Source organism: Lutra lutra, chromosome 1 (assembly GCF_902655055.1).
Source record: "Lutra lutra chromosome 1, mLutLut1.2, whole genome shotgun sequence".
Taxonomy (NCBI): Eukaryota; Metazoa; Chordata; class Mammalia; order Carnivora; family Mustelidae; genus Lutra; species Lutra lutra.
Genome location: NC_062278.1, coordinates 130,083,165 through 130,106,024, shown reverse-complemented (window position 1 = coordinate 130,106,024; position 22,860 = coordinate 130,083,165). Strand labels below are relative to the sequence as shown.

At 50.9% G+C, this 22,860-nt stretch overlaps 1 protein-coding gene across 1 annotated transcript in view; it reads left to right on the top strand.

The window, feature by feature from the left end:
* The window catches only part of EPHB1 (EPH receptor B1), a 430,594-nt gene that overhangs the window by 131,972 nt on the left and 275,762 nt on the right, over window positions 1–22,860 (top strand). The window contains exon 2 of the mRNA XM_047736385.1: window positions 3,780–3,844. Coding sequence (XP_047592341.1) covers window positions 3,780–3,844 — 65 coding nt within the window. The remainder of the gene's footprint in view (window positions 1–3,779; window positions 3,845–22,860) is intronic.

Sequence of the window (22,860 nt, the reverse complement as noted above, 5' to 3'; positions counted from 1 at the left end):
GGGTTAACCGGACGCACTAGTCCTTGGAAGGTTTAGAAATGACGGCTACTTCTTATTTTTGATTCTGGGCTCCATTTTCCTTGCTGCCTGCTTCCTCTATCTCTTTACCACTGCTTCAGCTTGGTCCCGAGGTGAAAGTGAGGTGATGCATTATTCTGGGGGGTTTTGTGGTTTCTCGGCTTTATGAGCAAAGCCCACCATCCTGACTCCAGGGCCCCAGTAGAGTCCCTGAAAGTCCATATGTGCCTGGTGGGCGGCAATCTGGGGAGCTATGGCATCAGTGTGGGAGGCTGTGTGACCCCGCAGAAAGCACCGCACCTTTCTGTGCCCAGGTCCCCAACTCTGTCAGAGGAGTTCACTGGCTCCTGCTCCCAGGCCACCTGGTGGAGGCATTTTAATCATGGAGATGAATTTCTGCAGAGCCTCATGGAGTGTCTTCTGAGAAGCGTGTTATGTAAATTCGGTGTGTCATTATGATCATTATTAGTGCTGTGGAGTGGAGATGAGGGGGAGAGGGAGGGTTGCTCCAGGAAGGGCCCAGCCTCCCCAGCTGTCAGAAGAATCAGAGGAGAAAACAAACTGGTCTGTTCCAGTGCTCGCCTTCCTTCAGATAAGCGCGGGGTAGGACTCTTAACCCAAACCCAGACTCGAATGGGCAAGAAAATACAGCTTGCTCTATTTCCTTTACTCCCCTCAATTTGCTTTTTAGAGCCTACCCTATTCCCCCTGGGGTGACAGAAGTGTCACCAAGGGTATAGGCGGGCTGTGTAGTACCAATTTGTGGAGGAAGCTGCCTCATTGGTCTTCTTAACTTATGTCCACAATGGCAGCCATTAAGACACGGCACACCCCATCTGACCCTTGCTTATAGTTCATGCACATCATCTCTTAGTGGTTCTGGGTCCCTTTTGTTAGCCCTGATGGGACCTAAGGCTCCCTCTGCTCCGTCCAAGCCATGTCAACCTGGTGGGGTTGCTCGCTGCAACACTCAGTGTGCAAGGCCCTGTCACCTCGACAGGCTCCCACGATCCCTTCTCTGAGGCGAGGCACTAGGAACATGAGAGCATAGCGAACTCGTTTTCTCAACACAGATCCTCATTCATCACTGCAGTTTTCATTCTGTCTGCCCTGCCCATAGGGTGGCTTTCTTCTCAAACCTCTGGTTTGTGCCAGGAGTCCTTCTGCTTCCCAAGTGGCCCACAATTTTGTGACTGCATTCTGAATTCATGTCTCCCTTCTCCTGCCTGAAGCAGTGAACACAGAATAGGGGGGTTCAGGAGAAAACGGAAATAAATAGAGGAGGGAAAGGCCGAAATGACGTATGTATGGATGTTTCCCCCTCCTCTGTTTGTTGAGCACCTGTGCAGCTGGGCAGTTCCTTTGATACATGCCCTGGGGGGTCCCAGCCTAAACAGCACCACTGGGTGAATTTAAAAAGGTGCCCATCTGGAACAACTGGATATCCATGTGACAAAAACAATTGTACACTTGATTTGCACCTCCCACCTTATGCAAGAAGAAACTCAAACTAGATCATGGACCTACGTAGGACCTTTGGGACCTTGGATTAGGCAAAGATTTCTCAGTATGACACCAGACCGTGAAAGAAAAAGTTGATAAAGTGGACCTCCTAAGCATTTAAAACTTCTGCTTTTTGAAACACACTGTTAAAAAAGGAAAGAAAAGACAAGCTGCAGAGCGGGAGAAAATATTTGCAAAGCACATATCTGATAAAGGACTGGCATCCAGAATGCACAAAGAGCTCTCCAAACTCTTTAATAAGAAATTTGAAACTTGCAAAATCTTGAACATACTGCACCAAATAGGACATGCAGATGGCAAGGAAGCATGTGAAAAGATGTGTAACATCACTCATTAGTAAGGGAAGGAAAAGCCACAATGAGCTACAAGCACGCACCTGTGAAGATGGCCCAGGTGAGAAGTGACTGAGCCCCCCAAGTTGGTGAGGACGAGGAGGAACTGGAACATTCACGCACTCTCGTGAATGCCCCCAGACTGGGGGCAGCAGGTGCATGGGGAGACAAGCCTCAGTGTGTCCTCGCAGGGGACTGCTACTCAGCAATAAAACAGAATGAACTGCTGATGCACACAGCACAATCAGTTATTTTAAAGATTTTATTTATTTGTCAGAGAGAGAGAGAGAGAGAGAGAGAGCATGAGCACAGGCAGGGGGAGCAGCGAGCCCAATGCGGGGCTCAATCCCAGGACCCTGGGATCATGACCTGAGCCAAAGGCAGAGGCTTAACCAGCTGAGCCACCCAGGCATCCCAAGCACAGAGGGAGAGTGGGGGAGAGGAAGAGGGAGAGGGAATCTCCAGTAGACCTCCCACAGAGGTGAGAGCCTGATGCGGGGCTCAGTCCCAGGACCTTGAGACCATGACCTGAGCCGAACGAAGGCAAGAGTCTGATGCTTACCCAAATGAGCCACCCAGGCACCCACAACGTGATCAATCTTAAAATTATGCTAAGTGAGAAAAGCCAGATGAAATACAGTATATGCTCTATTTATATAAAATTCTAGAAAATCCCAGTTAATCAATCTATAGTGACAGAAGGCCAATTATTGCCTAGGGACAGTGATAGGGTGGGGCGGGGGCAGGAGGAAAGGAGGGTTTACAAAGGGACAAGGGCACCTCTGGGAATGAGAGATAAATAAAATATATTTATTATCTTGAGGCTGGTGACAGCTTCATGTATAAATATATGTCAGAACGTATCCAGTTGTATGACTTAACCATGTGCAGTTTACTGTGCATCATTTCCACCTCAGTAAAACTGCTGGGGGGGGGGGGAACCCAAAGAGGCTTTTGGCTTTGCTGATCAGGAGCTCATGGGCAGCTTTTGGGGAAGAGTTTCCATTGAGAGATGGGAGCTGACAGCAGTCAGCAAGAGACTGAAGAGAAAAAAAGAAAAAAGAAGGAGGTGCCTTGTGCTCAGGACGCTTTACTGCTCTCTCCCAGAAAGCTGTTCTCCTGAAGAACAAGTCTGTGGTCACCACATGCCCGGAGATCTTGGTGTATGAACTGTAGCTACTGTCACAGCTCCCTGGAGCTCACAGCTGAGTCAAGGTGCTCTTTCCCTGAATGGCCAAAGGGATCAGTAACCAGGAAGCAGGCCACAGGGACCTGGGAGGTGCATTTGTGTGAGCCCCGGCTGAGTCTTGGGGGAAGGGGTGGCATGGATTTGGGCCCAGGGGCAAAGGGACCTGCAGGGAGGCTGAGTCTTGGGAGAGTGGCTGGGGCCAGGGGAGCTCATGGGACACCACCCATGGGTGTCAACATGGATGCCTGAAAGGGAGGCAGGGGACAAGGTGGGGGAGAAGTGTGGGCAGACAGGTGAGGCTGGAGAGCAAGCCCAGTGGGGAGGAAGAGGGCAGAAAGACGTGGCCCAGGAAGGTCAAGGAATGAATTAAATTTGGTTACTGGATTGACATGGCCATGGAAGAACCTCTTGAAGAGGACCCTGGGAAGAAGCCATGTCTGGGGGTGAAGTTTCTGGACAGGTGGCTTCATCCTGTGCAGGCAGCTTTCAGACTTCCAGGCTTCTAGGGCGAGAACAATGGATGCAGCATCAGGACCCCTGAGATCTGAGCTGTGCCTTCCTGATGAACCTCTTCTCCTCTCTGAGCCTCAGACTTCACAAAGGGGCCCAAGGCTCCTAACACTGACATTTGTAGTCATAAGTAATCTTGTTATCATCATAAGGGTGACTATCTAGCAATCCTCCTGACTCACCAGATTTTCTCTTTTGACCCACAGAAACTTTAATGGATACCAGGACAGCTACTGCAGAGCTGGGTTGGACGGCCAATCCTGCATCAGGGGTGAGTGTCATCCATCCATCCTTTAATCCTGCTGTATAGTCCCGGGCCTGTAGGATGGCTGGGGGAGCAGAGTCTGGCTAGAGCTGGACCTTCGGAAGGGGATTGGGATAGAGGTGTGAATAGCTGTGTCCCCTGCCCATATGCTTCAGGGGTCTCAGACCTGAGCTGCTTCCCAGTGTGGTGATACAGGCCATCTCCTGACACAGTCCCTCAAAGAGTTGACCCCCAGGGAACTAGGACTGTACCTGTGTGGGGACAGGGGCAGTGGCTGCTAAGAGCTAGGCACTCAAGCTGGTGGTGCTGGTGCAGATCAGAAATTAGTGATGTCCACAGGGTTGCCAAGACATAAGGGCATAAGGAAGAGCTGGAGGTCAGAAGGGCTGAGGCTTCCTTTCACCTGGAGCTTGCCTTAGAGAGTTGCTCTTGATTCACTTGTTCGGTGTTCGTGTGCCTGGCCAGGCTCTGTTAACTATAAGAATGGACCAGCTCTGAGGACCTCATGGCCTCCCATGGGTGTGGGGCCACCATGTTCATGGATAGGCTGAAGTACATCTTTTCTCTGTGGCAGTAGAGAGATCAGCAGGCAAGTATGGCCCAGAGCTGGGAGTGAGGAACTTAGGAGGGACCCATGAGGCTTTGCAGAAAAGTTACATGCCCACTGGGGTTTACAGAATGTGTAGGGGGTTGATGGGTGATGAATGGGAAATCTGCAAAGATATTCCAAGTAGGAGCCATAGTTGAATGGAGGGATAGGGTCATGAAAAGACATGAGAGAGGGGAATCTGTGTTTCTGGAATGTGGCGGGTATGGACAGTGCAGAGGTGGGGCTGGGTATGGGTTGGAATGGGGCATGGTGGTAGAGGACTGTGCCTGCCATGCTGAGGCTGCTGTGTCCATTCTGTCCTGCAGGTAATGGACAGATCCTGGGCGGGAGAATAACACGGCCACACCCGCTGATAGGATTTCAGGGAACAGTTGAGAGAAAGCATTTAAGAGCCTCTTCCAGTTGTCCTGCGTGGGTCAGAAGAGTGGGATGAAAACAGGATACTTAGAGGACCATTAGAACAAAGCAAAGGCGGAAACACTGGCAGCATTTGGCCATGGATAGACAGTAGGGAGACGGAGCAGGAGACAGAGGAAGGGAGATGATGTTCAGAAGCCTGGCCTGAGTAACTGGCTCACTGAAGGGTTTAATCACCAAGGGAGAGGGCAGGGCAGTGAGTGGACCTTTCATCCCAAAGAGGGAGCCAAGTAAGCTGGGGTGGGGAAGCCCATGCCTCCTCCCAAAAGGCCCATGCCTTTGGTGGCCTCTAGCCCAGAGCCTGTCTACATCCTGTGGCACACATCACAACAAGGCACAACCAGACCTGTCATGCACCTGTGCTGTAGGGACAGTTCTCAATGGGCCAATAGGGTCCCAGCAGGCTGTGCACACTCCCTGGCTCTCACTCTCCTCCCAACAGCCCCAACACTTACGGAATTCCTCCAACCACTAGGAGCAAGCATCTGTCTTAGGGCAGGAAGACAAGGATTAGGATGGGTTGGTGGTTTCCAAGCTGGGCCCAGGGCAGGGGCCAATCCTGCCCACAGTGCCCAAGTCCCAGTTCTGTTGGGAGCACTGTGGGCTACTCGGGAGTCTTTCCCACTTCTGGGAGGGACTATGCAAAGCCAATGAGGCAGCCACTCTTCAGGCTGCTGGATATTAAGAACTTGCCACTCTTTTACAAATTACATTATTGTTTGAAGGCCTGTGTTTTCATAAGGCATTGACATGATTTATGGTTAATTTTCCCCTTGATTTTTGTACACACCACCTGTCTTCTTTAGACGTCGGCTCTCCTTTCCCAAGGAAGATTGTCCTTTAGGAAAACACTCAAAGTCAAGTGGTGCCCTTTAGAGACAGCGGCTGGCTGGGCTGCTCTGTTTTTGCCCTCCCACTGGTTAGCAGCCCGGTTTAGCCACCGTTCCCCAGGCTTTTCTCTCGAGAACATACAGCCAGGTAGTTCTTCTCTTTGTGCCCTGAGCAGCTTCAGAGCCTGGTTGGTTTCTAGAGAGTGGCGGGAGTGTCAGGCTGACCCTCAGCTGGGTCAAGAGGGAGGACCAAGGACTATGCTTCCATCTCAAACCTTCTCTTTACCTCTCTCTGTCCTCATCCTAGATGGTTGCCCCCAATTCCCTGAACACTGCATGGCTCCCAAGCATGTGTCTTTAGCCCATCTTGCACTGGATGCCCATGGGCAGGTCAGTTGAAGCTTGGTCCGAGCAGAATTCAGCCCCTTCTTCATCTTCCACGAAACATGTGGGCCCCATATCACCAGGTTGTAAAGGCCAAACACTGGAGCGATTCTTTGTCATCTCCAGGCCCATCTGGAGGAACACCTTCGCAGCATTCCCGACCACGCTGGGTCCCCATCCCAGCTCCTTTGAGGGCCAGGGAGCTTTCCCCTGTAGCACTGTGCACAGTTGCAAATTTTGCATCTTTATATATTAGTGTGGATTAGTGTCTACCCCACATTTCTATTACCTGTTGGTTATCCCGTAACCTCTGAGGTTAGCTGGAATTCTGCCTTTCTGTTTACCATTGGAGACGGACACCTGGTTCATGACCTGACTTGGCTACTTGTTGACAGCTTCTGACCTGGACAAGTGGGTAGATCCTGGTGCCAGTCTCAGAGTTGGAGGATACAAGAGGAGCAGAAAGCTTGTGCAGGAAAGAGGTTGTGCTCAGCATGGGACCCGTGGAGTCTGCAGGGCCTCCACAACCCAGCTCTGCCAGCGCTTGACTCATGGGCAGTGGAATCAGAAGGCAGGCAGCTCATGTCGATGGGAGGGGAGCCCGGGGCATGCCTGCTCTCTCCCAGGGAGTGTCTGGAGCGGGGAGAGGTGACACAGCACTTTGTGAAGGGGAAGGAAGACCAAACACGGGAATGGAAGGAATGGGGCTGTGGACATGTTGACCTTTCAGGGAAAGGGACTCCTTTTCTGTGGAAATGGCAGGACAGAGATAAGGGGCCTGCACAGAGATGCAAGGTTTGGTGCTCAGGTTTGGTGACTGAAGCCGTAAAACAGAAAATTCTTTCAATGATCTATCTTCTCACCGACGTTGGAGGCTGGGTTCAGACAGTGAGGGTGGGGCGAGGGGTCTTGGGCAGCAGTGTTTAGGAGAGCGGGGCAGGTTTGAAGGAACCGCCGCCGTCGGAGGGCTGGAGAGAGGCTGGTGTGTTTAAGAGTGTGGCCAGGCTGTGGCTGCAGGCCATGTGTTTGTGACGCCCGATGGGTAGGCCCCCGTCAGCTGCTGACTGTACAGGAGGAAGTGTGCTGGTGGGATCATCCTGAAGTATGGAGGTGCAAGAATGGTGGGCCTGGAGGAGTGAGGAGCTGAGGACATCGGTCGGAGGTGGGTGGCGTCTTACATCATGGCATCTACTCAGCAAGAAGAAGATTGAAGCCGGGAGGGGACTGACCGCTGTGACAAAGTGCAGGGGCCCAGATGGCAGTCTCATGAGCCTGGAGGAGGACCCCAGACTGTGGACTTGAGTCAAGGTTTGGATTAAAGAGATGCAGAGTACTTCTGGGTGGTCAAGAGATCCAGGGAGAGGGGCCAAGTTCAGGCATTTGAGAAGCCAAGAGGCGGGATGGGTGACCCACATCTTCCAGGACCCACTGGGGTGGTGACACCCCCTACCCCTACCCCCAAAAGGGGGCAGAGGCCTCAGAGCCTGTGTGCAGCCAGGAGACTGTGCCTGCAGGCTTAAGATGGAGAAGGGTAGGCTGTTACTGTTCTGGTAGCCGGGGCAGGAGGCCCGACTGGCATTACAGTGCACCCTATGCACAGTGCATGGCCTGGGAGGTGGGCTCCCCATGGGACACTTCCTTTTATGGGGCTCGCTGGGTGTCTTCCCTGCTGTGTTTGAGAACTGCCAGCTGTGGGGAGGAATTGGACTGCCCACCCACACAGAGCCCACAAATTGTTCTCGGTTATATTGCTGGAAAGTAGATCATAATATTCCATGTCAGAAACGGAAATTATTTGTGCCCAAATGCAAAATGTTGCTCTCTGATCTAATTGAACCTTTAATTCACGGCCTTTAGGTTTAACCTGAATTGGAAGCCTCCTGGTGAGCAGAAGGAGAAAGTAACGTTTATAAAGTCACAAATGCCAGGGAGGAGCTCAGCTCCCAGCAAAGGGTATCCTGGGGACTCCCACCAGTGACACTTGGTGACCTCTCCCTCGGGCTGGCTTCATTTATTTCTCCCATACCCTTGATTCCAGAAGGTTCCATGACCTTCGCTGTTCAGGGCCTCTGGGCAATGGGAGAGTTCAGGGAGGCCCCCTGGTGAACACTTAGTGAGTACTGGTCTTTATGGCTTCATGGTCCCCTCCCAGCTGTCTGCCACCATTTCTGGATGCTGCCTGACCCTCCGTACTCTTTTTCTTCCCCACTCCCACACTCTTGGGTGTCAGCTCTGTTCTCGTCCCCTTGGGGAGCCCTCCTGGATGCTCCTGTCCACCAGGGCCCAGTAAGGTGTCCTCTTCCTAAAGCCCAGAAGGCTTGGTGCTGACTTCTGACATACTGTCCATCACTCTGTGAGCCCAGATGCTGACATGTGGTCTTTCCCATGGGCTGGAGGGTAGAACAGCTTTATCTCTGCACCCCTGGTGCCCAGCACCAGCTCAGTAGGGAGTAGGCTCCAGGGGACAGGCTCCAATAAATGTTCGTTGGCCCAGTAATGAGGAGCATTCTGGATGCTTCTTGCATCGTCAACCCAGGGTCCTGAACTTAGAAGATGTTCAATTTAGGTTTATTGTAGCCTGAGAAAATGTTTTTGTAGGCCTCTCAACACCCAATTAGTTGTCAGTATCTGCTTACTTATTTTTAAGGATTTTATTTACTTATTTGTCAGAGAGAGCGAGAGCACAGGCAGGGGGAGAGGCAGGCAGAGGAAGAGGGAGAAGCAAACTTCCTGCTGAGCAGGGAGCTGGACATGGGGCTTAATCCCAAGACCCTGGGATCATGACCTGAGCCAAAGGCAGGTGCTTAAGCCACTGAGACACCGAGGCGCCCCGGTCAGTATCTTTTTAGAGAGCTTACTTGGTGATGGAAATGGTGCCAGCTCTCCTGAGGTGATGATAACGGAGACCAGGACATTAACTAGAAAGGGCCAGTTGCTCTCAGATGCTGGGGTGGGGGGTAGGTTAGAAAAGCAAGCCCTGGTCGCTCTGATAGGGAGGCTTATTCTGCCTGCTTATGGGGAGTCCAGCCCCAGAGTTCTTTTACTTTCCAAGTTTCATCAGGGCTTGCCAGCCCGGTGCACTCGGGAGGCGGGTGGCCTCTGTCTGTGGGACATGCAGCGGGAGTGTAAACACCTATCAGAGTTATCTTCAAAGGCCATTCCATGGGCATCTAGACTCCAACTCCATCTGCACCCTGGGGAACCACCTTCATGGCCCATGACATATACTATTCACTCCTTTAATTCTGGCAAATCTTTATCATGGGAAGTTGAATTTGATGAAAAAAGGAGGGAGAGAGGAGTCCACATCCATGCCCGATGAACCTTCAGGATGAGCTTGCTAGCTGTGTGTGCCCCTGCATATATGCGTCTGTATGTGCCTGTGTATGTGTGTCTGTCTATATGTGTGCGTGTGTATATACGTGCATTTACATATATGTGTGTGTATATGTGTATACGTATGTGTGTATGCTTGTGTGGATGTATATGTATATGCATGTATATATGGTCATCTGCATGTGTATATATATGTGTGTGTGTCTGTGTGTGGTTGTATATTTGTGTGTGTGTGTGTGAAGTTAAATGAGTTGATTTCATTTCATGCCCCTGTTGTAGGCAGTAGGCAGGTCCTAGAGTTCTGAAAATATCTTAAATGACTGGAGGGTTATTGGACTTAGTGGCAGAGCTTCCAGAGCTTTACTGCATGGCCATTCCTTGCTGGCCGCCTGTGGACCCCCGTGGACCCTTGGCTGTCCCTAGCTGCCTCTCACTCCATGTCTGTCAGTCCTCCAGGCATGTCCGCTGGCTGCCCCTATCATGGGAATAAGGAAAGCATGCTCAGGAGAGGAATCTGCTCTAATAACACCCCGTTCGTTCCAAGGCCACTCAAAATCAATAGAAATTTGTCTGTCTGATGGATGAGAAGCTCTGGAGGAGCTCTGAAGCCCCCAGGCCTTGGCATCAGGTAAACTGGCTCCCATTCCAGCTGTGGGATCTTGGGCTGGGCGTTCGGACCTCGCAGTTGCAGGTTGCCCCTCTCCTCGGTCAGGCAAGCATGGCACCTTTCTCCACAGATGGAACAAGTCAGTAGAACATTTTCCCCAGTAAACATTCATGAAGTGTTAGTGTAGTACTAAGCCTGTGGAGGGCTGGATTTTCTCTTTTCTTTATTTGATGACTCAATCATGTTAATGAAGACAGAAAAGCCTGAGCTAAATTAGGCAAGTCCAAGAGAAATTTAGCCCTGGGCAAAATGATTTTGTGAATGGCGCTTTATGGTGTTTGAATTTCAGGCCTTGCTGGGGGACAGGCGGGCAAAGGTGGTTGGAGTCTGTCATCCTTTCTGAGACTGGTACCACTGCCTGGGACCTGGGGGCCTTTGGCCTGGTTGTTGATTGCTGGAAGCCACTCTTGTATTGGTCAGGGTTCTCCGGTGGCCAGTGACACAAAAGCCTGACTGAGTCTTTTTTTTTTTTAAGATTTTATTTATTTGTCAGAGAGAGAGGGAGAGAGAGCGAGCACAGGCAGACAGAATGGCAGGCAGAGGCAGAGGGAGAAGCAGCCTCCCCGCCAAGCAAGGAGCCCGATGTGGGACTCAATCCCAGGACGCCGGGACCATGACCTGAGCTGAAGGCAGCCGCTTAACCAACTGAGCCACCCAAGTGTCCCAGCCTGACCGAGTCTTAAAGGAAGTGCCCTGGCTTGTACGAAGGCTGGTGTGGCTTCTTGTGTGGGCCCCACACATGTTAATCCTCACAACAGCCCCATTTTACAGATGAGGAAACTAAGGCACAGAATCAGCTATGAAATTGTTTCCAGGCACATGGATAGAAAGTGCCAGAGCAGACGTCTAACCTCCTTCAGGCTGCTTTCCTGCTGACAACCACACAGTACCATCTTTCCCAATGAAACACTGCCCACTGTGGCAGCTCCAGACACCAGCTCCAGAAGGAACTCCCAGGTTGCGTTGCTATGGGCTCCTCAAATTCAGGCTCGGTATATAATGGTTTTCTCTCACAGTGCGAGAGATGGATGGTATCCTTTTCTCGAGCTGTTACCAGGAATGGATATTGCTTTCTCCACTGAGAGAGGCCTGGTCTCCCAGGGAGTGGGCCTCTGACCTCCCTGCTCCCTCCCTCTGCTCCTCCCCTCCCCTGGCCTCCTCAGGTAGACCTCAGAGATAAGTCAGAGCTCCCCACCCTGGGCCTCCCACCCACTCTTTATCTTTTTCTCTCCCTACCAAAAGGCCTGTAATTAGGAAACATTAGCAGGCTCCAAACAGCTTTCATACCTCAAACATCCTGTGTAATTGCACTCAGCAGTGCTCTTCCCTGGCTATTAATGTCACTTTTATGAAGCAATGAGGAACAAAACACCCCGAGGCACTTAAAACATTTTTTTATATAATATGCGTCTTTTAGGAATGGAAGTTTAAAAATCACCTGCCTGACAGAGACAATGATAGACAAAGGCATGGGAGCCAGGCAGGTGGGGCCCTGGGGAGAGGAAGAGAGTCCGAGAGGAGCTGAGGCGCCCCATGCTGCCCTGGGCAGAGTGTGGTCTCTGGGGCTGGGTGGGTCCCCAGGGGAGGAGAGGTGGGTCAGATGAATAGCAAGGGCACCGTTCTATCCCCGCTTCATCAAGTGTGGTCACTCTCTCCTGGGGCTCCTGTGTGAGATCTTCTTCATGGGCATGTGTGGGCCTCTAACAGAGGTGAATAGAAGGTTACAGATGACCAGTGTCCTCGAGTAGAAGACTATGATAGTGGTTGCAGAAATACGTGGGGTATGACTGTGTACGTGTGTGGAGATCAGGTAGGAGGGTAGGAGGGAGAGAAATGAAGGGAGACATGCTTCCCAGAGCTTGTTGTTAAAGAACTTTGGGAGTTGTGGTGGGTCACCAGAACCTTCCCCATTGTGGAGGTAGGCTTAACCTTCATTTGCCCAGACAGACAGGTGTTTTCCTCCTCTCTAAAACCTTCCCCAGAAAGGCAGTCACCCCACCACATCCCTTGTTCCAGCGCTAAAAGCCTCCTGCCACTGATAGGTGAGCCCAAGAACCAAAGGCCTGATGACAGATCTCCTCAGGTTGAAGGCAAGAGTGGCCCTCAGGGCTGTGGAAGGAAATGGGGCTCCTGACTCAGGTCCCTGGACAGAGCTGAGGCGGGGCAGAAGGGGCTCAGTGCCCTGAGAGCCTAACTCACAGCTCCCTCACACAGCCTGCCTTGGTGAAGGAAAGAAATGGGGTAAGACAAAGCTTTAGAGGGAAGGCGAGGCAGAGTTTAGAGGTGTAGCAAAGATGGGTAGGAAGAAAATGGAAGAAGAAGGGAGGGTAAGAGTGGCATAAACAGGTGGGGACACTGAGTGTGGCTCAGGAGGCAGGATTCTGGCCTCAGTGGGAACAGAGCAGCCCTCCCATGAGGCCTTTGGCTTTCCTTCCCCTTATGGCCATAAGTACTAGAATACTTAGGCCCAAATCCCTCCGTATAGGAATTGCCCCTTCCCGCAGTTTTACTTCTGTGGTTTTAGTTACTCACAGCCAACTGTGGTCCCGAAGCAGAGGATCCTCCTTCTGATGTACTGTCAGAAGGTCAGTTGTAGCCTAATGCTAGGTCACAGTACCTGCATCGTTTCCCTGCCTCCATCTCATCCCATAGACATTTAAGCCTTTAGTGCCGCGCAGAAAGGCATTTTAAGAGAAAGACACCACATTCACATAACTTTCGTTACAGTAGATTGTTGTAATAGTTCTCTTTTATTATGAGTTCTTGTTGTTAATCTCCTACTGTGCCTGATTGATAAATTCAACTTTATCCTAGGTACGGATGCACAGGAAAAACATACATAGGGCTGGGGACTGCTCGCAGTTTCAGGCCTCATCCTGGGGGTGTTGGAAAAGGTCCCTACAGATAAGGGGAGGACTCCTGTACTGGTAGCATAAAGGAGCAAGCCCAGCATTTGGAATCTCATGTCCTGGGTTTATTTCCATTTTCCTTTAAGTTTTTTAATTTCTCTGAGCCCCTTTTCTGCCCTGTCGCAGAGTGTAAGATCTTATTTATGCAGTGCTTGGCAGGATTAGATAGTGTTTACCTTCTTTATAAACTCTGAGGCTCAGACAGGACCACTTGCCCTGGCTAGTACTAGTGGTTGCAGTGGCTCTCGTTGGAAGGTCGTAACTGGCCTGGTGTGCGGGGTGAGCTGGTGGAGGGAGGCCCCGGAGGCTCGAGATCAGCATTCCTGCACCACTGTTGAGAGACTGCTTTTGGGTGGATACCGTTCCAGGATGCACCTTGTTATTAATAACCGGGTTGCTGTTCGTAATAGTGGGAACCACTGCTACTACTCGTCACCCTTAATTAAGCACCAGCTGTATACCAGGCACTGAAAACAGCCTGTATGACCTCACTGAACTCTCACCAGGGCCATGCAAGCCAGATGGTGTTTCTCCCCATTTTACAGAGCGACCCTGAGACTCAGGGCAATTTTCCAGAGTCACAGGACTGTTTAGGGGTGTCGTTAAGACTGATCGCAGGCTTGTCTGATCACAAAGCTCACTCTTGTACATCTTTCCCCGAAGCCATGTGAGGAAGGGATCTCAGAGTCCTATATCATTGAGCAACTGGAGAAGAGGGGCAAGGAGAGGCCAAAGTTTCCCTGTTTTCTACAAAGGGAAAGGGTAGGTTTGGGAGAGCTGGGTGTTAATGAGTAGGGTGCTTTTTAAGCAACCCATGAATTTTTTTTTTTAAGCACAGATAGTTGGTGATGTGTGGATTAGGAGGAAGGGAGCAGCAGGTCCAGGAGGACCTGGAGGGGGACCAGGAAGGGCTGGCAGGTATCCAGAGGAGCACACAGGTAGCCCCTGGGGATGGCTGACTCCAGGCCATGATGGAGGGGCCTGTGGGTCAGTTTCCACCCCTGGGCCTCTGCGAATGTTCAGGAAGTGAAGACTCCTGAAAAGGGAGATACGTGATGGGATGGGTCCCATTGAGTTGCTCTGTCCTCTCCAGTGGCCTCAGCAGCAGTCTGTAGGACCAGCCCCTGCTCCATTGGAGGTGCTCTTCTGCTGATAGAATAGAGAGGGGTTCTGGTCATGCCACATCCCCATCTCCTTGGACCCTGTCCCACTCACCACTCCGGTGGTGACAGGCCTGCCTGACACATTTCCCAGTGTCACAAAGGACAGCCAACATGAAAGATGGGGAGCTCTGCCTTTAAGCCAGGATGGTCAGTGGCAATGGGCTGCATTTACAAGTAGGTGTCAATAGCTCATTAGGCAGCAACAAGCCAGGGGTGACCCAGGTAGGCGGGGCTTCAGGGGGTGGGGCCTTGTATATGGCTGGTCTCCTTTCCATGGGAAATGACCACAGGATGCAGAAGCAGGAGAGGCCAGACTGAACGGGTGGGATTTGCAGTCATCTAATACAAGTCACAGATGATGGCAGGCCCACTGTGTGCGGCCTGGCCTGAGTGCCCATGCCATGATGGGTTCATTCTGGGAGCTGAGTTTAAAAGAAATCTTGGAAACTCTAGAGCATGCCTTGAAGAGGGTGACCATCGATCATGTTATTCAAAGAATGTTTATGGACCTGGGAACCTCAGCCCAAAGACAATCTGTAGCAAAGTCGAGGAGGTAAAGGAGTGAGATCAGAGTCCTCCCCAGGCTTCCCAGACTGACCACACTTGAGCAGCCACAGTCCCAGGAAAAGATGCCCTGATGTGAGTCACACACAGTGGCCACAAGCTCACTGTCAGGAAGGAGTAGACAGAATGGAGGGCGCTGTGTCCTCTCCCTGGGCTAGATTTGATTTTAGTGCACCCGGAGAATGGGAATTCTCCACTCTGAGAATGGCTGGAAGCCAAGAACTTTAGGGAGGCCAACCTCTTCCTCCCGCTATGGCCTCCTCTCTTGTCTCCAGGATGGCTCCAGCTGGCCACAGACAGCCTGGTCCTCATGCAGTGAAAACTCTCCACCCCCATGCAGTGAGGAGCCCATGTCCCTAGCCCCTCTCCCAGTGTGGTGGCCCGGCTTCGGGCCTGCCTCCGCTACTGAGCAGAGATCCCTCGGAGCTGCAGGGACAAGTGCTCAGCTTCTCCCAGTGGTAACTATGCTCCTCTCAGTGGAACCCAGATCTGGGCAGAGTGGGATTAGGCAGCTGGGGCCTGGGGCCCTGCAACTCCCGCCCCTGCCTTGTTCGACAAGGCCTTGTTGGACACCAGTGAGGACCACATTCAATCGACAGCTTAAGATAATCACATGTGTGAGGCACTGGGATAATGACAGCTGAATACCCTGCCATGGTTGCCATAGTGACCAGCCAAGCACTGGTTCCCTCCTTTTTTTTCTTTCTTGTTTTCTGGGCCTCCTTGTTATGGGGCTGGCTGGTGGGGTGGGGGCTGAGTTTGGGAAATGGGAAAGAGGAGGAAAGGGGGAGGGGAGACCCAAGAGGGGCAGCCCATTATCCTCTTTTTAAATACCCCAGCTGGAGGTGTTTTAAATCCCAACAGAGACAGAGAGAAACAGTGTCTTAATCCCTAGCTCCCTGTGAATTATTTAAAGGGATCTTGTCAGAAGGATGAATTTGTCACTGTTGCAGTGTCAACAGCAGCAGCAGCTGTCATAGTGGCTGAGTACCCCACTCCAGGCAGGGCCTGGTACGAGATGCTGCTGCCTGGTGGAAGTTACAGTGGCCCCGGGGGCTGTGGACCAGGAACCCCCTCCTGAGGCACAAGCCTGCAGTGTTTCTCCTGGCATGCTGGCAGAGACCGGGGTGTGAAATGTGCCAGGATGCAAAGAGATGCATGCCATCTGGACCTTGGGCCCAGCCAGCCTCACCCTCCCTGAGTGGGGCTCCCAGAGCCCTGGGATCTCTGAGCAGTGAGAGGTGTGCGCCCTGGCTGGGAATGGGCAGAGCCCACCGGTGCCCATAAGACAATTGGTAGGTGGGCATACCCAAGGGAGGGCAAACAGGTCCCACCTGGACCACAGTCAGCACACCCAACCATACATGGGCACACACATACACACACACACACATACACACGCACCAAAGATGATACACAGGGGCAAACAACCAGACAGACAAGGAAGAGTCATAGATCATACACACCATGAAGGAGAGTGGAGACTGTTTTTTTCCCAGATTTTATTTATTCATTTGAGAGAGAGACAGAGAGAGCACAAGCAAGGGGAGAGGCAGAGGGAGAGGGAGAAACAGATGCCCCGCTGAGCTGGGAGCTGGACATGGGGCTTGATCCCAGGACCTGGAGATCATGACCTGAGCTGAAGGCAGATGCCCAGCCATCTGAGCCACCCCGAGAACCAAGACTTTTAAGGAAAAATAAGAGACCTGTGCTCAGAGAGAGGCTAAGCATGTTTCTCTGGAGGGCTGGTACCCATAATAACTGACTTGCAGGGGTCCAGTATGCCATGAACTGTCATATTTAATCCTCATGCCCATCTCCTGAGGTAGGTCCTGTTAGAGCAGCGGAGGCTAAGAGAGGTTTAAGGACTTGCCCATGGTCACACTGCATCTGGTCTGACTCCAGAGTCTGGACTCTTGGGCTAAGCCAGGGGTCACCTGACTTTTGGAGTGCAAGAGTTAGGCATGGTGACAGCAGTGCCACTTAATCCCAACCAAAATCTCCTTCCCAGCCATCAGGATGTGTTCCGCTCGGGGGCATCTCTTCTGCTTCCACCTCAAGACAGTATTTCTTGCATTTTTCCCTCCAATCTTTTTTTTTTTTTTTTAAGATTTTATTTATTTACTTGACAGACAGAGACCACAAATAGGCAGAGAGGCAGGCAGAGAGAGAGAGAAAGGGAAGCAGGCCCCCTGCTGAGCAGAGAGCCCGGACTGGACTCTGGCAGGCAGATCCCAGGACCCTGGGATCATGACCCAAGCTGAAGGCAGAGCCCTTAACCCACTGAGCCACCCAGGCGCCACCCCCCCTCCAGTCTTTTTTAAAAGGATTTTGTAGAGACTTTTAGAGACTGCATTGGGAAACAATGAGTATGTTTTCCATATTCTAATTGTTTCCATATCTGTGTCCCTTCTCCCCCTCCCTGTGCTTTTCTGCATCACAGAGTATGTAGTTGAGGGAATGCCTAGCCTTGTACCCCTGTAGGAGGAAAGCCCTTTAAAGCAGTCCTTGATAGCAGGTCCAGTTCTGGGGCACACCACAGGGAGCCATGGTAACGAGTGGGGGGCCCTTCCTGTCCTCCCAGCCCAGCACATCTGGGAGGGAAATGAAGGCTATTGGGAGGTGAGCTCTCTCGCAGCCCTCAGGGGGGCCATTGAGTAAATCACTGCCTTGGTTGGTTGGTGTACTAAATGGCAGATCCCTCAGGGCTTGTAGGAATTTATGCCCCATGGACCACATTTTACATTTTAATTAGCCCTCCAGCTTGTTTAATATCCCAGCTCTTTGAAGCCTAGTGTCCTGTCTCTACCGGAGCCTTGGAGTCCAGGCTGATTGGGGGAGGGGGGTGTGTGGATCTGGCCCAGCCCAAGAAATCTGCTTCTCCATGAGAATCGGGGGCCTCCTGTGGGCTCTGTGAAGTTGTGTGCTGTCCCAGCCTCAGTGGGCTTCTTGTTCAGAGAGGCAGCCATCTCTAACTGGGGTCTGAAAGTGGGTCTTTGGGTTTTCTCTGATTGGGCAGTGCCAGGGACGTTCCATATGGTTCCATGGTGTGTGTTGGCAGTGACAGTCTGCAGAATAACAGGTTCCTTCATACAGCAGTTTGTGCCCAAATACAGACTGCCAGATGGGACCAAAGCCTGGGCGCCGTGTCCAACTTCCTCTCCCTGTGGTTTGAGCTGGTAGTTGACGATGCCTCCGGGGATTGCCTAGCTGAGAGGAGGGAACCCATGCTGAGCCCTGCCCAGAGGACGCCTTGGAGATTCCAGGAGGGGCAGGAAAGGGGGCCCTGGTGGGCCCTCTGCGTCTCTGGGAAGGTGGAACTCGGCCCTCTCGTCCAGTCCTTCTGCTGACCAGAGTGGGATTATTTATTCAAGATGGAAGAGATGATTTCCACATCCCGATGCGTCAGCCAGAGGTGGATCCTGCGGTTGACGTAGCAATGGGGCTGCTGCTGACACTAGTGGGAATGATAATGGGTCCTTACTGAATGGAAGCTCCGTTCAGGCCTGGAGCAAGATGGGTTACTCCCATGATCTCAGTCCTCTAGGCACCCACAGAGGTAAACAATCTTCTGCAGATGAGGAAACTAACACTCAGGAAGTCATTCATGGTTACAGAGCTGCAGCTGACAGGCATCCGGCCTCTGGCCTCTGGCAACCTGTCCTGCCTCTCCTCCTCCCTGTCCCTTGTCTTGTGCCATCTGGCCATCTCTTGGCCCTGAGCTAGGCACACTCCTGCTCCAGAGAGTCCGTTCTTGTTCTAGCCTGGAATGCCCCTCCCTCGTGTGCCCTCCAGGCTGGGGGCTCTGGTGTGTCATTTCGATCTCTGCTTCAGAGAGGACCCCCTCCCTGAGGACCCCACCGCCAGCCATCCCTCTGTCCCCTTACCTGTTCCTTAAGACTATGGGACAGTCTGATACTGTTCCTTTGTTGGCTTGTTCATCTTTGCGGTCGCTCTGTTAGAGTATGAGGCCCCCAAAGGTGGGGGCTTTGCCTCTTGCTCACTGCTGGGTCCCCCTGACACCCAGGACACTGCTTGGGGATGTAGTAATTATGCAACCCTTTATTTAAAAAGTGGGTTTAAATGCACTGGGCTTCATACAAATCACAATAGCTAGGTTCTTGTTAGGCTCTTAGAGGCCACAAAGCCAATTTCAATGATCTCTTCCTTCTCCACAGTGTCCAGAGGAAGTGGCCTTCCTGGCCAGGTGCCACGGAAATGGCTTATTCGGGGCAGTTAATAGGATGCAGAGGTGGTAGCCTCTGGGCATTCGGGAGGGGCAGGGTCTACACAGGGTGTTGGGGCAGCAGTCCAGGTTGCTGGTAACTATCACAAATCTTTCCCCAGCTGCGTGCTTGGAACTGTCTTCAGAGACATACAGGGGAATCAGCTCGCTTCTCTTAACTTCATTCTGTAGCAGTTCTTCATTTTTGAGCAAGGAATATTCTTTCTTAGCTTGTTCATCCATCTGACTCATCAGATTTGGCTGCAAATGACTTTTGCCTCTTTTTTAAAATCCAGATTCGCTCTTGGAGGTTAAAGAATGCATTAGAGTTTCTGAAGGTTGTTCTAGAAGTCAGGGTAGATGGGCAGGTAGAATTCATGGCAGTGGTTTTGAAGGGGAACAGCATGTTTTACACACACACACACAGACACACACACACGGCCAGCCTGCATATAGGGGATATACTGGCCACTCTGAGCAACAGACCTACGAAACCTGACTTCCAGCAAGCAAGTTTAACAACCGCTGATCTTGGAGGAACCTAAAGCTGTCTTTCTCGTACATCAAAGTCATGGTCTCAAACTGGAACAAGTACTTTCTGATGGATGTCATTGTTTTCTTTATTACGTTTATCTCAAGGATTCAAGGATGGGTGGTCCATTTGCATCAATAATAGTGCCCTTTCAAAGGCTATTAATATTCTGCTGGTTGTGCAAAGCTGCTTTGTTTCTTTTCCCAGGCGCAAGTTAGCCAGGTGTCACCTGCACTAAGTCCCCAGAAAGGATCAGGGGCTAAGGAGGCAGAGAATTTAAGAAACAGACCAGTTCCTTGCTCATTTCTTCAATCTTACAGTAATTATTGAGGGCTAGGTGCTGGGATTAAAGAGAGGTCCCCAACACAGTGCAGCCTGCTAAGGGCCAGCCCATGGGGAAAGTGGATTTGTGTTTTAGAAAACTCACTAGGGCAGGGGAGCTAAAGAGAAGGACTGGCAGAGTGACTAGGAGGGGGAGGGACTTCAGCAGGGGGCAGGAGAGGGGGAAAGGGCAGCCTTTGTGAATGAGCTTTGGAGGAGACAGGAAACATGGGTTTGGCACCTCCACCCAAAGATGGGGAACAGAAGTGGAGAGGGCAGAGTCTAGAGTGCTTCCTGGATAGCTGGCATAGGGCCTGGCTGGTGGAGGGGCCAACTGTGTGCAGGAGGACTGCAGAGAGCATGGGGGAATGCCGAATGTTCATCAGGAGGCATCCAGCAGCCAGCTGGGGTAGAGAGCCTGGGGTGCCCGGCAGACCTGGAGGTCAGTGATGGGTGAGACCTGAGGTGGTTGCAGCCTTGGGTGTGGTCAGCATCTCCCCGGGCATAAAGGGAAAGAAGCGATTCCTGAGAAACCAGTGGATTTCATGGGTCCCAGACATTACTGAATAAAAACGCAGTTGTGTGATACCAGTGCTGCAAAGCTAAATGCATGGAGTTATTTTGCTTGTCGAAATCAACTAATAAATTAGTCAAAACATAATTCCCTGTCCTCAAGGAGCTCACAGCCTGGTAGCGGAATCCACAGTTGTACACGGAGCAATTAACAAATAGTTCAAAACAGCGTCTTATGAAATGCTAAATTGTGTGGAATAAGCTCAGTCATGCTGTAAGCATTCAGAAAAATGGTAGGGGCATACAAGCCAGGAAGGTGTCATGGAGGACAGAATACTTGAGCCCCCTCACGGGAGGGAGCCACACTGAGGGCTCGGAACTACCACCCACCAGCTGCCTGACTTCAAGCCAGCTATGGGATGTCCCTGGGCTTCAGTGCACCCATCTGTCAACGAAAGGTTTTCGTCAGCATGACCTACAGTGGTTTCCAGCCAGATCTGTTCTTCTCTGGCTCTGTGTCTTGGAGGAATGGAGATGGCATGAGGGTGGGGTAGAAGAAAGGTGTCAGGAAGATCAGAACCTCAACAACAGCAGCAAGAGGCGGGGACGGGCACTGTTTCTGGGCACAGATGTGAGAGGATGTGGCCCTGGTTTGAACCCTTGCCATCTCTCGCCTGGTCTGTTGTCATTACTTTCTGACAAACAGCAAGTCAGGGCATAAGTCCAGGCATTAAGTAATGCCATCCCTAGTTCGTGGTCATGGGGATGTGAGGGAGAAGCCAAATAAGGAGAGCATTGTTCTGGAAGAAATGGCAAATTACAGTGACAAAGTGGGTGCGTTAGACACGGAGGGTGTTTTGGCCTGATACCTACCTGACTCCAGGCTGGAAAATTGAGGGGTCCTTGAGTGAGCTCCTGGGCCCAAGGTTCTGATCTCATCTTTGGACCACGCTGGTGATTCTCCTTAGGCTCCCAGCATCAGTGATGGGGATTCCACTTCCTTGGCCACCTGTCCCCTCTCTGGTTGCCATCTTTGCCTCACCTCGGGCATCACTTGTTCATCCACAAGTAAACTTGGTCAAGCAAATACTGGTCACTTGGGATATAGGGATGAAGGAGTGAGAAGGGCATCCCTGGCTCAGTGGCTAGGTCACACAGGGGCCTAAAGTTACAATGGGCATGCCTTTTGTGGGTGTCAAGGTGTAAGCTGGACCAGAAAACAAAGAATTTTATTTTAAGGTTTATTTATTCATCTTAGAGAGAAAGTACACATGAAAGAGTGTGAGCAGGGGGAGGGGCAAAGAGAGAGGGGGAGAGAGAGAATCTCCAGCAGACTCTCTGCTGAGCGCAGAGCCTGCCTCTGAGATCAGGACCTGAGCAGAAATCAAGAGTCAGACACTTCACTGATGGAGACACCCAGGCGCCCCAAAGAGGACTTTTTAAAAAAAAGGCTACATTGAAGTATTAGTTACATGTCATAAAATTTACTCATTTGAATTGGACAGTTCAATAATTTTTAGTTAAGTTTATGGAAGTGATATAGTTATCACCACAATCCCATTTTAGAACATTTCCATCACCTCCACAAAAGACTGTTCATGCCCATTTGAAGCTACTGCCCATTCCCATCTCCAGTGCCAGGGAAATACTAATGCTTTCCTATCTATAGATTTGCCTTTTCTGGACAGTTCATATACATGGAATCATGCAATATGTGGTCTCTTGAGTCAAGTTTCTTTCATATAGCACAACGTTTTGGAGTTTATCCTTGTTACATGTATCAACACTTCATTCTTTTTTATAACTGGATAGTATTCCATTTTCTGGCCACGTTACATTTTATTTAGGTGTTTACTAGTTGATGGACATTAAGAAGGGTCTTAGGTGCCATATTGGAATCCGGTTGAGAGCTCTAAGAATGGGGGACTAAAGTCAGAATGGTGTGCTTTATAAATCTTAGCCCACAAATAAAGATGCACAAGAACAATCCTGGACCTTGTTTTCTTTTAGTCAAATTATTGCAGACTCTCAGTAGTCCCTGTCCTACTGGTTGATGAGAATTTCAGTCTTGATTAATGGTTCTTCCTACAACGCTTGTGCAAAGCTCCCAGAGGCCCCACTCCGAGCAAACTGGAGAAGGCGGCTACATGGTCCATAGGCCCATGATCCTCTGAGGCCCAGCCACCTCCAGGTGTTCTGAGCAAGCATAAAATTCTAGAGGTGATGGTAGCTGCGGGTAATAACTATTCATACCTATCTTTGTATATATAAAAGAATATCTGAGGCTTGATCCTAGAAGTGAATGGCTGGGTCAAAGGGTATATGCAAATATAATTTTGATAAAGAAAACCAGAATTCTTACAGAGCCTCTACCAATTTGCCCTTCATCTAGTTATAGATCAAGTGCTTAGTTTCCACACCTTCTTTTTTTTGTTTCCTTGATTTTTTTTTATATTCTTTTTTTTTTAATTTTTTTTATTTTTTTCAGCATAACAGTATTCATTATTTTTGCACCACACCCAGTGCTCCATGCAATCCGTGCCCTCTACAA